Source organism: Athene cunicularia (assembly GCF_003259725.1).
Source record: "Athene cunicularia isolate RWA chromosome 1 unlocalized genomic scaffold, athCun1 chr1_part2, whole genome shotgun sequence".
Taxonomy (NCBI): Eukaryota; Metazoa; Chordata; class Aves; order Strigiformes; family Strigidae; genus Athene; species Athene cunicularia.
The window spans coordinates 80,904,096-80,919,854 of NW_020799092.1; the positions used below are offsets into that span (position 1 = coordinate 80,904,096).

A 15,759-nucleotide genomic window follows, 5' to 3' on the forward strand; every position below is an offset into this window, starting at 1 on the left:
GGTTTCTGGGTATTGGGGTAGGCCCTTGGCATTGGGGAACTCTTGGTACTGGGGGGGGGGCTTGGCAATGAGGGGACTCTTGGCAGTGAGAGGGAACTCGGTAATAGAAGGAGCTTCTTGGCATTGGGGGGGGACAAACCTTGGCAATGAGAGGGCGCTTGGTAATAGGGGAGGGGATTGGCAATGGGGGTTCCCTTGGCAGTGGGGGGGCTTTGACAATGTGGGGCACAGAGGAGGAAGGTCCTTGGCTATGGAGGCAGCAGGCCTGGGGCAGGGGCTGGCAATGGAGGGGCCATTCTGGGCCAGTGTGTATTAGCCCCGGGGGGGCCCTGAGCTGCTGGGGGCTTCCCTGTGTGGGCACCAGGCTGAGGGGCACAAGGTCAGTGCATCCATGTGGGGTAAAGGTTTGGAAACAAGATGCTGGGTGGGACGGGGAGCAGCTCCAACCTTCTCCTCCCGAATATTTCTCATTCCCCTGGAGCTTCCCCCAGCCTCTGTGGCTGCTGCTCAGGGCTGATCCTTTCGCCTCATATCTGGAATGTCTTCTCATGGCTGATGAGCTCCACTCCCCATCATGTTCCTTATGTGATCGAAGCCATAAACCGTGGCGGGGCTCTGTAACACAACCTTTGCTCAGCACTTTTGTATCTGTCACTGTCACCAATTGAAAATCTTGGGAAAAAGGAGAAGAGATGAATGCAGTTGAAGCCTGAGCGGGTTATCTTCTTGTGTTGGGTTTCTGGATTTGAACCCTGTGCCACAGTCCTGGCACATCGGGGGTTTTTCTGTCCTGGGGTGGGGGAGCAGAGGTTTTGCCCCCAATCCTACACCTGATCTCACGTGAGACCTTTCCGTGTCTGACAGCTTCAGGAATGGGCACAGAGCTGGTACCTCAGCTCTAACATTTGCTGGCATTGTGTGCTCAAGAGAACTGGGGAGCTTCAATGATTTGTGCTGTTTAATCCAAAAAGCATTTCAATCTGAAGTCAGAAATAGCATTTTTAAGTTGAATCATAGAATCATTTAGGTTGAAAAACACCCTTAAGATCATTGAGCCCAACTGTAAACCTAACCCTGACAAGTCCATGACTAAACCCCGTCCCTAAGTGTCACAGGATTGTCAGGCATTTCTTTTTTTCTTCCGCTTGCCCCATTTGCTGTATTTTTAGAAACATGGGATGTTAGAAAACAGCCTCCCTGGGGAGCTCAGTGGGTGCTTTTAACATCGCTCTGTCAAGCTAATGTGGATGCAAAGGAGGAAGCAGTATAAGGAATCAGAACTGACCCTTGGATCCTGTTGTAAAAGACCAGATGATTACTTTTGTGGCTGCCATAAACATGTTAGGGGAGTTTATCCTCCGCAGCATGGTGCGGTAATAAAATAAAAGTGAAACTGCACGAGCAGTGTTTTGCTGATACCCTATCAGAACGAAGCCCATTCTGCGCTGTGGTATCAGATTTCTCTTGAGCATTTTCGGTAGAAACAAGTTGCCTTGCTCCTAATTTTTCTGCTAGCTGCCCTGTGTAAGGAGAGAGGAACTCGTGGAGTTTTCAAGTAAGGTTTTCTTAACTCGTCATCTACTTTTGTGCTGCTTCTGAAACGTCCTTCTCGCAGGAAAGAGCTGTGGTGTGAGTGGGTTGGGTTTTCTCCTTTAATGGAGGATCTGTTTGCAAGAGTTTGTGTGTTTGAGTGCTGGTTCGGACATTGCCTGGGCAAATCAATATCATCTCTCACAGGGGGTTGCACAGTTCAGCTTCCTTGGCATCCTCCTAATGCTAGTTTGCATTTATACGGATGATTTTATCTGCTTTCTCCTTGTTGCAGTATTGTAAAGCCACAAAACTTGCACGGATTCTGATTTTACATCATTCTCTTTGGGTCCAAAGCCTTGTACAGCAGAGGAGTGGGGACGCGGGGTGCAGTTGCTGTTGAAGTGACTGCAGATGTGTTGCTTTGACACGATGTGTTGCCCTCCTTAGTGCCTCACCAGAGAATTCTATCACTTTCTGCTGTGATTTCCTCAGAGAAACTCCTGGCTGAAACACTGGGACTGTCCTATAAAATTTCTGAAAAGAAACTGTATTTATCCCTCTGTTAAAGGCATGGATTGTACATTGTCGTTTGCTAACGTTTGGTTTGGGGGGTCTTTTTTTGTGTGTGTGTGTGTGTGTTGGCAAAGTGGCAAAGCGATTCAAAAAAACGCACCTGACAGCCGATGACTGTGAAGCTCTGGCACGGAGTGCAGAAGGTTCATCCTCCCTGACGCAGCCGTTGAGTCAAAGACAAAGTAGAGGAGATGTAAACCAGGGCCTCCATCCCACCCCCCGGAGACGGAGACAGCGAGGAGGTACACTGATTACAAATACTTTAAAGGTTGAGGGATTTGGGGGGAAAAAAAAGCTAATTGTGGTGTGGAACAAAAGGGAAATTGGTTGATTTTGAGTGGTGCGTGGCAAAACTGGGCTTAATCTCTGCCTCCACAAAGCCAAGTGGCAAGAAAAACAGATACCTTGACTATTTCCCTCTACAGGGAAGTGGGTTTGGCTTCACATGTGTGTTTAGTCTCTCCTCACACCAGAAATGCCTCTGTGTCTCTGTCGCTGAGCTGTCTGAGACTACCTGGGGAAAACAGCAGCTCTCCCTGAGGAACACTACAGCTTCTGCAATTAGGGACTATTAATGATGTGACTCCTGCTTCTAGATGCTCTTTAGGATAATTATTAAATAATAAAGAGCTGTCTAGTTATATAAGACTGCAAAAATGTTGTTGAGCACTTAGCAGATATTAATGCTCTTCGACTTCCCTAGGAGTGGGAAACATTGTGGTACACAACTCGTAGATGTGGGTCTCAAAAGCGCCAAAGCCTTAGAGTGCTTTTGAGGATTCAGACAACAGGGCCCAGAGCTCAAACTAAAGGTGAGAAAGCTGTTTTCATGTTGCTCATGGTGCAGGGTTAAAGACTGAGCCTTAAAACCCATGTAACGACAAATGACACTACACAGGTGTGGGCAAGGAGACGGGTATAAAGCAAGGTAAAAACATCCGGGATTATTCCTGAGCCCATGAGTGCCTTGATCACTGTGGAAAGTGAGACTCAGGAGCATTTTGGTGTTTCCCTGGGAGACTTGGGAATCTCTCTGTACCTTGGTGTAAGCTGACTCGCTTCACAGAAAACGTCTGCTGATGAGCCAGGACAAGACACCAGAGTCCCAGACTCTGTGCTCGTAGACATACTTTCCCATTTTCATATCAGCGGTATCTTTGACTATCTCACTATAAAAAAATCTAGTAATCTTAGATGCTGCAGGTTCTAGGATATTGGACTCGAGCGTTAGCAGGGAAGCTTTTTTTTTTAAGCAGAAAGTGTCTTGCAAATCAGACCTCTTTAAGCTATGCCTTCACGAGCATCCAGAAAGAAAATGTGTTAAAATCAGCAGTAGCTGCTTGTGATTTTGTTCTTCTTGAGTTGCCTCTTAGCTAAGAGCATCAAGATATGTTGCAGACTAGGAGCTGGACAGAATGAATACTGTCAGCGCTGGTAAACTTAGTCTGTGTGCTACATGAACTGTGGCAGTCAGGAAAGGAGAGGCTGCTGAGAGCAATCTTTTGCCAAGTTTCGTTTCCTTTATGGTCTCTGCTGCTTTTTGACATTGCCCCCACGAAGAATCTGCCCAGAAATGGCTGTTTATCCTCTTAAAGGTGTTGGTTTCTCTTATACTGTGGTAGGAGCAGCCTGCTAGAGACTTCATGCTGTGACCTTCTCGTGATGAAGAGCAGTAATTAAACCCTGAAGCTCTTCTCAAATCTTAGTGTGTTTCTCATTCACTGGGTTAAGAACAATAAATAACTAGTGGGAGCCCAACCTTGGTCTGAGTCACACCACAACAACGCAAGTCTCGCATTTTGTTTCCTTCCTATTTCTCTTTCTTTGGCTAGTGGAAGTACCTCCCGTGGAATTTATTGTGCAGCTGCATTTCTGTTTAACAGGCATCCGCTGTGTTATGTTAGCTAAGGGTTGTTCATCTGAGAGACTGTTATACAGACCATATCTTTTTCTAGAAGCTAGTGGAGGTGTCAGACATACTTTGACAGTGCCCAGATTATGTGGACAGTGCGAAGAGATGAATGTTGTTCTGTTGACTTCTGTAGGTTGCCAGAGAAGCAATGTGAAGGACAGTTCACCTGTAGTAAGCTCCTACATCTGTGAGGAACCTGTGGAATTAACTACCACCTTGCACAACCTCTAGTTTCTTTGTTAGCTCAGTTGGCGACTTTGCATTTGTTTCTGTTGACTTCACTCATGCTCTTTTTTGCAGGCCAAGGTCAGCAGACGAACATCACTGATTACTTCAAGATCTCTCAGACACAAGAAGTAGGTCCCGGTGGGACGAAACCCAGCAGAATCAAAGAAGAGCTACTGGATCCCATCTTCAGTGAGCCTGATGATTCCTTCAGCAGCGTCTCCACTGTAATGGAGATCAGTGGCGATTCCTCCTTTCTGGAGGACGAGGACCTTGTACCAACTCCCGGGAAAAGCTCCCGAAAACAGCCTCTGTCCGCTGCAGCCGCAGGCGTTAAGACAGAGCATGATTTGTGGGGTGAGCCTGAGAAGAAGCCAGTGGTGGTTCATCCAGAACGCAGCCAGATCAAGCAGGAACTCGATGATATGGAAATCGAACCGGTCCCTGATGCACACTATGGACTCCTGGGGACTCGGAAGTGGGAAGTACCCCAGGGAAGTATTGACAAGCTGCCTGTTGAAGTCCTCAGGAACATCTTTGCTTTACTACCAGTGATGGATCTATACCAGAACCTGAGCCTGGTGTGCCGCCGCTGGAGAGACATTGTCAGTGATCCACTGGTAAGGACTGCTGTGATGTTAATTTGAGCCTGTCCCTTCTCAAACTGCTCTGTTCTGTCCTAGCCTTGTGGCTGCAAGTGTTGCTGTAGGGCTATCCATGCTGTGTCTGTCTCTCTTTGTTCCTTTAAATCCCTTTATTGTTCTCTATTGCCCACAATCCTCTCTTATGAGGTCTTTTGTAATTTTTTGGTCTTCTGGACTACAGTGGCATCTTTAGATGCCAACCTGTATCAGAGATCAATATTGGAATAACTTCCCTTGATGCATTCTTCCCATACATGGAAAGAGCATCCTGTAAGACTCCACAAAATCTCCTTTCACTGTTTTCCTTGCAGCATTTTTTTTTTTCCAACATGCAGGAAATTCTGGCTACCAGACTGGGCAGTGTCCTCTCGTGGCCAATGTACATCACTGAGTGTGTGTCTCTGTATGTGTTGTGCCTCTTGTAGTCAAATGAGTTTAGAGAGGACTTTAACTCTGTTTGGACAGTGCTGGGTTCATCTGCAGTCAAGGCCCTCACAGTGCAAACAGTCGTGAACCCACTGGCAGTTGTTTTGGCCGCAGCAAGGATCTCTGCATTTCGGTTAAAGGTGGCTCAGAGACAACTGGCACCGCTTGACTTGCTCGCTGTTCACACTGGAAACACTCAGCTTGTACAGAGAGGCTGCTTCAGCCTGACTCTGAGTGGTGGGGGGCTGATCGCAGCCCACATTTTTGCAGGGGTTCAAGTTCTTGTTCATGCCCTTCCAATAAATTTGGACGGGTAAGGCTGGACACAATGCAGGAGGTGCGTGCTTTGAGCCTGAAGAGCTAGAAGGATGTGTAGAAAATGCGTAGATTAAATGCTCAGCATGCTCAAGTCATCTCCCAGATCTGCTCTTCACCCCGTAACACAGCCTAAAAAGCAGCACACTGTCTGTTTTTACCAAAGAAGTCCAAACAGCAGGCTGTGGGAGGTTAGGCCTTCATGGACATGTGGATTTTAAGCACTCAGACCCTGCTCAGAGCAGATCTGTGCATTAGTGCTGAAAATAGCCCCATTCCTTTAATGCTTTGACATTTGAAACTAAACCAGAATCACCCTGTTTCCATCAGTCTAGAAAAACCAACCATTTATAGACATGCTTGCAGGCTTTCTCTCTTTCCCCTGTTTCCTCCTTCTTTCCCCATCTTGTGCCAGGCACCTGTTTCCATCAAGCTGCAGTGGCTTTTTGAACTCCATGTCTTCTTTGGAAGTCACGTTGGTTAGCTTATTGCCAGAAGAAACATGTTTTTCAGTGCTGTGAGATAAAAGATGGTGGTATGTGCTTCACATTCTAGTTCATTCCTTGGAAGAAGCTGTACCATCAGTACCTAATGAAGGAGGACACAGCCCTGCGCAGAGTTGAACAGGTCTTGCAGGATTTTGTCATAACAGAGGAGCAGGAAGGATGTATTTTTGGGCTGATCAGGTGAGTCCACTTCCAGACCTGACTTTGTACCTGTAGATCCTCAGACCTTCCTTACTTTGGGTCTTCCATTTTATCCTGTGAATCACCAGGAGAGAAATGGGTTTGTCTTTTAAACAGGCAGGAGATGTACAGGAAGATGAGAAAGAAGAAATTATTTTAACAGTAGAAATCATTAGTAGGGTTCTAGAAGGAGGTAAAAAACTTGCCCTTCTCCCCTCCTTGTTCTGTTTGGAGCACATGATCATAGAATCATTTAGCTTGGGAAAGAACTTTAAGATCATTGAGTCCAACCGTAAACCTAATGCTGCCAAGTCCAGCACTAAACCATGTCCCCAAATGCCACATCTACAGTCTTTTAAACCCCTCCAGGGATCCCGGGGACTCCCCCCCTGCCCTGGGCAGCCCATTCCAACGCCCAACAGCCCCTTCTGCACAGAAATCCTTCCTCAGAGCCAGCCTGACCCTGCCCTGGGCAGCTTGAGGCCATTCCCTCGGGGCCTGGCGCTGGCTCCTTGGCTCCAGAGACTCATCCCCCCTCTCTGCCCCCTCCTGGCAGGGAGTTGCAGAGGGCCAGGAGGTCTCCCCTCAGCCTCCTCTTCTCCAGACTGAACCCCCCCAGTTCCCCCAGCCGCTCCCCAGCAGACCTGTGCTCCAGACCCTGCCCCAGCTCCATTGCCCTTCTCTGGCCACGCTCGAGTCATTCAATGGCCTTTTTGGGGTGAGGGGCCCAGAACTGAACCCAGTATTTGAGGTGATGTACAAGTAGAGGATGAAATCTGAAGAAGAGAAAGTGGAAAGGGGATCTAATGGATGTCTTCCCCTCCTTATGAAGGGATGTACAGAGCATGATGCCAGGATATTCTTGGAGGTGTAGTGGTCAAGAGAGGCCAAGAGACAATGGGCACAAGTTCCAGCCTAGGAAATCCAGTTAGATATTAGGAGAGTGGTCAAAGTGGCCCAGAGAGGTGGAGAATCTCCCTCTTTGATGCTCAGACCTCAGCTGAACAAATGACCAAACCTTGAAGTCGTCTCTGCTTTGAGCAGTTGGCTCCCAGAGTCCCTTCTGCAGTTTCTGTGAATTTGATAGCAAGTGAGAAGTGATGGATAAGTGAGGCAGAGGCTGCAAAGCCCGGGACAGGGACAGCCTTGTACTGCTCTCTGAGGAGATGGAGAAGCTGAACATGCACTGGGAAGAGGGGACAGAAGAACAGTCTTGGTGGTGGTCTTTTGACTTGGATGGTGTTGCCTCTTGGAGGGCAGGGAGATGCTTGTTGCACCAAAGCAGGAAAGAGGTGAGGAGAGCCTGAGCAAGAGGGTGTCAGCAAGCAGCTGCTGGATTTGGAAGCTCAAATGAAGGTTTTGGAGATGGATCTGTATGTCAGAGTACAGCAACTGAGAGGAGCTGCCAGGAGCTCCAGGACAGGCATTAGATGACAAAATAAAAAAAACCCTGGGCTGTCCTGTTGCTTGCTGCCTTCTGGCACCTGACAACAAGCTTGGGAGATGTTATATGGTTACTTCTTGCAGGGTGACCATGCTGGAGAGAGTGAGATTCGGTTTAAGTGTCCCTTTTAGCATCCATTTACATTTCAGGATCTGTCACATCAGCACTGTTTTCCCATCTCCTGATCACCTGGGATCTGAGAGAGACTCAGCATCATCTGGGTTTAGCTCAAATACGAGTATCTCATGGATGGTGTGAGACTTGAATTCTTCTTTCTGGTTCCCCCCACCCCCCCATCTCCAACATATTTTCTTCTTTTCCTTTCCTGAAAGGCTGCTCTGCTGGACCCGCAATGACTTATCACAGCTCAGCAGCAAGCCCAGCCCAAGATCCCTGATAAAAGCAAGTGTTCTGTTCAGATCTCTGTAGTCTAGAGAGCAGTTTTGTATGGCAGTTAGATAGTGCAAATGGAAGAGTCAAATTGAGTTAGGAATGAGGTGGACCCGTCTTCTGGAAGGAGACTTTGAGACAGTCAGAAGGAACTTGCAGACTAAGGGCTTGATGCAGGAAAGTATTTAAGCACATGTCTGTGTAACAGAACTGGGAATTACTTGTCTAAATGGCTCTCAGCACAAGAATGGGTTGGAAATCCAAAGTTCAGCACCTTGGGGTCTCGCTGCTGGATGCATCTGGTCAAATCTGTGGGGCACACAGCAAGGCATAGTTTAAACTTGCTGCAGCCTGGCTGATGGTAGTGTGGAGAAGGCATTATTTACTTGGAGAGTAAGTAAAAAATGCTGCTGTTCCCGTTCTGTGCAGGTACGTGTCTACCATACCCACCAGACGGACAGTAGATCCCAGCGTGGTTCTCCAGTGTTTGAAGAGTCACCACCTCTTCTCAAAGGCTGAAGTCTGCGTGGTCAACAAACTGCCACGTTTACAGAGCAGCCCAGGGGTAGGTTTAACAGTTATTAATTGGTTTATTGAACAGGTTTAACAACTGCTGGTGCTTCGAGATCATATCTGCCCTCCTGCTTCTACAGATTTTCTCTTAGAGGTGTTATTTGATACTATTCAGAGTGACTGAAGAGGATTTAACTGTTCACCATGTTTTTTCAGTGTTGAAGAAGGGTTTCCCTGCTCCTAAGGGCTCAAAGCTTTTTCCTCACTCTCTTCTTGTTGCCTCTACCAGCCTGAGAACATGTGGGCCATAATTGCAGTCATGTTGCTTTTCTCCGACGGCGTCAGCGACATCCAAAAGCTGATGGTGTGTCTGCAGAGACCTTCCTCTACCCTCTCTGTTGTGGACGTGACAGAAGCACTCTACTGCATAGCAACACTTCTCTACGCCATGACAGAGAGGAACATTAAGATCACTAACAGGTAGGGAGTGGGGAGATGCTTCCTGCCTGCCTCTTTCTATCCATGACAATATGTAATATATACAGTGAATATTTGCTCACGAGCAATTGTGTCCCTGCTGTTTAGGGCCCTCCAGTTCCTCATTGTGTGCAGTTTATCAGGAACAGAGTGCACTTCCCTAGCTTTTTGCCAGAACATTCAGGAGCATTGCCTTTAGATTTGCTTTAATTCCTAGATTGTTTCATAGTCCGCTCGTTTTTCAGGAGATAGCGTTCAAGAAAAGTAATTTTTCTCAGCAACGAAAGCAGGTTTTAAAGCAACTATAGAAACTTTCTGATTAGAAATAGATACACATCAGCTGCAACAATTTAATCTGGTTATTAACTTCCTGAGACCGGTTATTTACTTCAGCCCTCTGAAATGATATTCCAAGTCCCGTGGCCTCCCGATGCACGTGCGTTGTGATTCATCCTGTGCCTTTTGGTCACAGAGGTGCCTGGTAATTCAGGTAAGAGCCCACAGGTTGCTTCAGAATTTCAGTGAGGATGAGATAAGGGTTAAGGACAGGTGTAAATTCTTCTTATGAGGAGACTGGAAGAGAACTGCAGTGGAAAATGAATCTATAACTAGAAATAAGTTGATTCTGTAAGCTGCCCTCTGTGGGGTGTAGTCCAGCCTGTGCTAGACACAGGAGAAGAGTTCATCCTCTGCTTACTTATCCCATGGGCCATGTGCTCAGGCCACCAACCAGGAAATCAATGTTAGCCCTGTTAGTGATTGATAATTGCTGGCTAAGGTCATTAACTTGAGTAAACGCCTGCTGAAGATGTGGCAGAGAGACTGTCACTTGCTAACAATGAGAGCTCACGGTCAAAGTTACCCACGTCCCACCTCCACCTCCTTGAACAATCTAGACCAGAAGAAATAGGAATGACCACGTCTCTTCTGCCATTATCTCTTCAAATCCTGCAAGGTTTGTAATTTAGGGCAGAAGGAGGAAACCTGTCCTTGACAAACTGCCTGATACCTATTGCAGCTCCTGCCTGAGCGTGCAGGTCACCTAATATGGGACATGAAGTCTGTCCTGGAGTGTGGCCTGGGGTGGCAGGAACAGGAACAAAGCTGCACTAAAAGCGATGAAACCACAGTGGTGTCAACCCTGCTGTACAATGGAGTTTAATTTTAAAACAGGTGTTGCTGGTGTAATTAAAGCCTCAGAGTTGCTGTGCAGTAACAAAGCACCATGAAGTATTGTCAGAGCTAACACGTTTGTATAAAATCATCACAAGACAGTTGATGAAACTGCTTCACTGCCCAAACTAGCCCCAGATTCTTTCTTGGGTTGCCTCAGACTCGGTTGCTAATAGCGGTTCAGGAGAGCAAGAAGATCCTGTAGACTCTGATCCCAGGTTATGTTTGCATGGCAGCCCCTGAAACACAAACCTGGCAGGAGTGAGGGAGAGGCCACAAACAGAGCTGTCCCTGGGGTGCCTTTGCAGTCACTTTTCAAGGCAGAACTAACTGCACTTTAAAATATTAATACCGTCTCCTGCAACTCCCTGAGCGCTTGGGGCTTTGTGTATCATTCTGTTAGAAGTATTCAAGATATTAGTGGTCTTTTAGGTTGTTGCAGACATTTAATTTGTTATTGATGGTTTCTCAATGAGAGTTTCTCTTTTGTCCTTTCTACCAGGATCCATTACAATATTTTCTACTGCCTGTATCTGATGGAAAATGCTTCTGTAACTACACAGACAATAGAAGAAGAAGAGGAAAAGGAGACGCTGGCATCATGCTGCAGACAAGACTTATGGTCCAGGTAATGCTATTTTAGGTGATCTAAGTACACAGGGCCCTGGTGGAGTGCTGGACCTTGGAGAGGGAGCAAACACTTCGTGGCAGGGGCTGGTTGACAGGACTCCTAAGATCCATAAAGATTAGTACAAAACCTTATTCTGTTCCTTACCATATTCTCCATATTCTCTGAATTCTCAGAGTAAAACCAGAATCAGGCCTTAAATCTGTAAAAATTGAATTACCAAGCTCTGAATTTAAGCCATCATTCACTGATGAGTCTGTGTATCAGTGGAACACAGGTCTGTGCACTCCAGCCCCACTGAACTTTCACAGAGCCCACGTAACCCCCAGATCCCCTCCCAAATCACCACTCTCCCTATGGATAAGGAGCTCTGGAAGGAGGGGAGAGTGCCTGCTTTAATTTTAACAGCCTGTTCCCCGAGAAACGCAAGCTGCAGTCAGCCAAAATGGAGATTGGCTTGCTGGTGATGTTACTGTAGTGCAAATAATGTGGCTGTTCGTTTATGAACGCAGCTTTCTGTGCACAGGAGGAAACAAGATACCAGCCACAGGATATTGATTTGGCTCCTCTCCTCTGGATTCTGTTGAATAACTTATATATTAGCTGTTATATATATATAGCTGCTATAAATTAGCATTGCTTGGTAGCTTGCTGCCTGGAAAGAAAGGACAGTAAGGAGTGAAACGTTTTCCTGATCTGTGGAGATCCAGGCTTGGTTCCCCTTCTGCTGCAGTTCCCCTGGTTTGAGTCATTTAGTTTCCTTGTCCTGACCTACAGAAGGGGAATAGTGGTGCTTTCATCCACCACAGAGGTTTAGCAAAGAAAAATCTAATAAAATCACCGATGATCCAAAGTACAGCAATAAAAAAAAAAAAAAAAAAAAAAAAAAGTAAATAGATGTTGGGTTTCACTGCTACTTGTGTTCCCAGTCCTTTCATTCTACCCCTCCGTTTGAAGTTTTTTCTAAGCAGATTTCTCTCGTTCAGTAAAAGATGCATCCTGGGGGCAGTCATCTAACTGCCAGCTGTGAAATGTCAAGGATACTTAAACAAGGCTTTCTGCCCTTATGTGTGGTATCGGGGAGGACCCTGTGCAAAGAGATGGTTCACACTGTTGGCTGATTACAGGTTTCAGACCTTGATGAATAAAACAATTTTGCTGCAGCCGGGAGCACCGAATGCCTTTCGTAATGTTAATCAAAGCTCTCAGCTCCCCCGAGAGGCAGGGACAATGGATCTGTTCTACATGCTGAGAAATCAGAGAGCAATTTAAGGTACACGCTCTTGAAAGCAACAAAACACCCCAACCCCAAATCACTGTTTTCAGTAAGCCTAAGGAGCCGGGGTGCCAAATTTACTTTTAAAGCACGACGAAGGGCCCTTGAGTAGATCTTCTTCTATATAACCTTCCCCAAGGTTTACTTTTTATTTTTGCTATCTCACATCTGTTCTTATTCCCTGTTTTTCTCATTTGCTCAACCAAGTTGCTCCAGTGCCACCTTCCTGCTTGTGGGATGGGATCAATCATTCATTGGTTGCTTTCTGCTGCTAGTTGATTTGTTTGGTTTATGTGGGAGGATTTATTTTCTTAACTCCTTGTTCTGTTTGTTGTTTTGGTTTTTTTTTTTTTTGTGGTTTTAGTAGCTGTTCTGAAGTAAAGCTGACTCACGAACAGCAGAGGATTTTGAATCACAAAATTGAGCGTGGTCAAATAGTGAAAATTATAGCATTTGCAGGTAAGAGCCAAAATTTCTCTTGTAAGAATGAATGTATAAATTTATAATTCTGCTCCTTCCCTCCCTGCTTCTTCTGTCTGAGGAACTGTGTGCATGCCAGGGGGATCAGCCTTACTTTTAATCAGTACAAAAAATCAGAGCAAGCTTTGCAGAGAAATAGCAGTGGGAAGCATGGTGGTGATTACTCCCGTGCAAGCTGGGTAAATGTCATATTTGAATACTGAAACCGAGTGTTTGGGTGATGTCAATGACTGCTCAGAGCAGCTTGTCAGGGAACCCAGGGGAGGAGAAGCAACAATCTGTGTGTTGCTGAGCCGTGTGCTGAGCCTGTTTTTCAGTGTTACTGTCCACAGGCCACTAGAAGGAGTTGCTCTTACTTGTTTAGATTTAACATCCCTGTAGGAGCACCACAAGACAAGAAAACTTCTGCACTTGCCTACAGTTTTGAAAAGGGGAATTGCATAAAATCAAGGGAGCCTATTTAAAAAGAAATGGAAAAGTAAATCATCTCCCTCCACCTGCAGAGTTTCCTTTAAAGACACCATGCTGGGGGCTCAGAGCTAATGCATGCTCCCTGCCAGAATAGCCTTGCAAAGGACACGTACAGTTAAGCACCACAGTGCAGAAGCCACCAGTACTGGTTTCTTATGTCTGTACAAATTCACCGTGTCCAAATGAAAAACAAGGGAACATTCATGAACTCTGAGAGGTTACATGTAACCTCAACATGTCAGGGCAGGAAAAAGAGCTTGAGGCACTGCTGGCAAAAAGCATAAAAGACTTGTAATTCTTCTTCGAATGCGTGAAAGGGGATATTTGCCAGAGCATCTGTTAGCTAACTGCAGTGCAAAGGCTGCCTTAGAGTGAACGGCGATATCACAGTAAAGCTAAATGTGTTTCTGCGTTTTTGTCCCTCATAGAGGGTCTTGGAAAAGACCAGCCTCAGGATCCTTCTTTTTAGGGTGTCCACCAGAGTCTCGGTCTCACATTCACCTGGGAAAAGTTGTGGAGGAAATATGAGTTGGTACTGTTGGGTCCATGATCTGGACTGCGTCACCCAGGAGACGCAAAGGAACTCAAGGGTGAAGCGGTGCAATAGCTGAGCGTGAATTCTTGCTGAAAGCTGCCTTGGCAGTGGAGTTACAGGGAGATGTGGGAACAATCTTACCAGCGAGCCCAATATCTGTACCAGGTGTATTGGGTTTGTGTGGCAAGGTTTCAGAAGAGGGGAGCTACAGGGGTAGCTTCTGTGAGAAGCTGCTAGAAGCTTCCCCTGTGTGTGACAGAGCTGCTGGCCAAGGCTGAGCCCATCAGAAACGGTGGTAGCACCTCTGGGATAACATATTTAAGAAAGAGAGGAAAAAAAATGGGGATGGAACAACAGGGGTGGAGAGAGGAGTGAGAATATGTGAGGAACAACCCTGCAGACACCCAGGTCAGCAAAGGAGAGGAGGAGGAGGTGCTCCGGGTGCCAGAGCAGAGATTGGAGCCCACGGTGAGGCAGCTGTGCCCTGCACCCGTGGAGGTCCACGGGGGAGCAGAGACCCACCTGCAGCCCGTGGGGGACCCCACGGCAGAGCAGGGGGATGCTTGAAGGAGGCGGTGGCCCCGTGGGAAGCCCAGGCTGGAGCAGGCTCCTGGCAGGACCTGTGGCCCCATGGAGAGAGGAGCCCAGGCTGGAGCAGGTTTGCTGGCAGCGCTCATGACCCCGTGGAAGGGACCCACGCAGGAGCAGTCTGACCCTGAGGGAGCCACCCTGGAGCAGTTGGTGAAGAGCTGCAGCCCCTGGGAAGGACTCACGTGGGAGAAGTTCCTGGAGGATTGTCTGCGGCGGGAGGGACCCCAGGCTGGGACAGGGGAAGAGTGTGAGGAGTCCTCTCCTGGGGAGGAAGGAGCAGCAGAGACCAGCTGTAAAATGAACTGACCACAAACCCCATTCCCTGCACCACTCGGGGCGGGAGGAAGAGAAAAATCAGGAGTGAAGTTGAGCAGAGGAAGAAGGGAGGGGTCGAGAGAAGGTGTTTGGGAGTTTATTTCTCATTATCCTACTCTGATTTAATCAGTAATAAATTAATTTCCCCGTTGAGTCTGTTTTGCCGCTGATGGTAATTGCTGAGTGATCTCCCTGTCCTTATCTCAACCCATGAGCCTGTTGTTATATTTTCTCTCCCCTGTCCAGCTGAGGAGGGGAGAGATGGAGCAGCTTTGGTGGGCACCTGGCGTCCAGGCAGGGTCAACCCACCACACCATGCAAAATGGTGAAATATCCTCATGGGTGAAGAGCTGGTTAAAAGCTGGGAGGCAAAAGTAGGAGCAGATGGTCAGTTTTCTGCACGGCAAGTGGTAACCACTGGAGTCCTGCAGAGATTTGTGCAGGGACCTGCTTTGTCCAACATTCACACGTCATCTGGGAGGACTGAGAACAGGAAGGTGACAAAGTTGACTGGCACTGTGTCATCACTGAGGGTATGGAAAGGGGCAAAGAAGGAAATGTGCCCTTCTTGTCTCAGGCCTCTGCTGTGATTAGTACTCCACGAGTGAGGCAGCTCTGCTATGAGGTGTGGACAGTGCTGTCCTGCAAACTGGAGTAAAGGAGAGCAGCAATAGTGGGAGATCTTACAAGGAAATGAGCTCATGAATCATTCAAAAGAACAATTTTAACATTTCGTTTACCAAGCTGTCTTTCAGAGAACCAGTCTCTTCACGTCTGCTCAGACTTCTAGAATATTGAGTGATAAAATCATTTTTTTTTAGGCTGCAGACTGTAATTTCTCAAAGCTGCTTTGCTCCAAACCTTCTGATTTCAGTTGTGTCTGGAGCACAGCGGCTGCTGGGGAGCGGCTGGGGGAACTGGGGGGGTTCAGTCTGGAGAAGAGGAGGCTGAGGGGAGACCTCCTGGCCCTCTGCAACTCCCTGCCAGGAGGGGGCAGAGAGGGGGGATGAGTCTCTGGAGCCAAGGAGCCAGCGCCAGGCCCCGAGGGAATGGCCTCAAGCTGCCCAGGGCAGGGTCAGGCTGGCTCTGAGGAAGGATTTCTGTGCAGAAGGGGCTGTTGGGCGTTGGAATGGGCTGCCCAGGGCAGGGGGG

General features: G+C 47.4%; 1 protein-coding gene across 1 annotated transcript in view; it reads left to right on the top strand.

The window, feature by feature from the left end:
• The first annotated feature begins 539 nt into the window (after positions 1–539).
• Positions 540–15,759, top strand: part of FBH1 (F-box DNA helicase 1) — a 28,025-nt gene continuing 12,805 nt past the window's right edge. The window contains exons 1-8 of the mRNA XM_026868027.1: positions 540–701; positions 2,183–2,348; positions 4,319–4,863; positions 6,184–6,314; positions 8,578–8,713; positions 8,951–9,141; positions 10,814–10,939; positions 12,580–12,674. Coding sequence (XP_026723828.1) covers positions 693–701; positions 2,183–2,348; positions 4,319–4,863; positions 6,184–6,314; positions 8,578–8,713; positions 8,951–9,141; positions 10,814–10,939; positions 12,580–12,674 — 1,399 coding nt within the window. The 5' untranslated portion in view covers positions 540–692. The remainder of the gene's footprint in view (positions 702–2,182; positions 2,349–4,318; positions 4,864–6,183; positions 6,315–8,577; positions 8,714–8,950; positions 9,142–10,813; positions 10,940–12,579; positions 12,675–15,759) is intronic.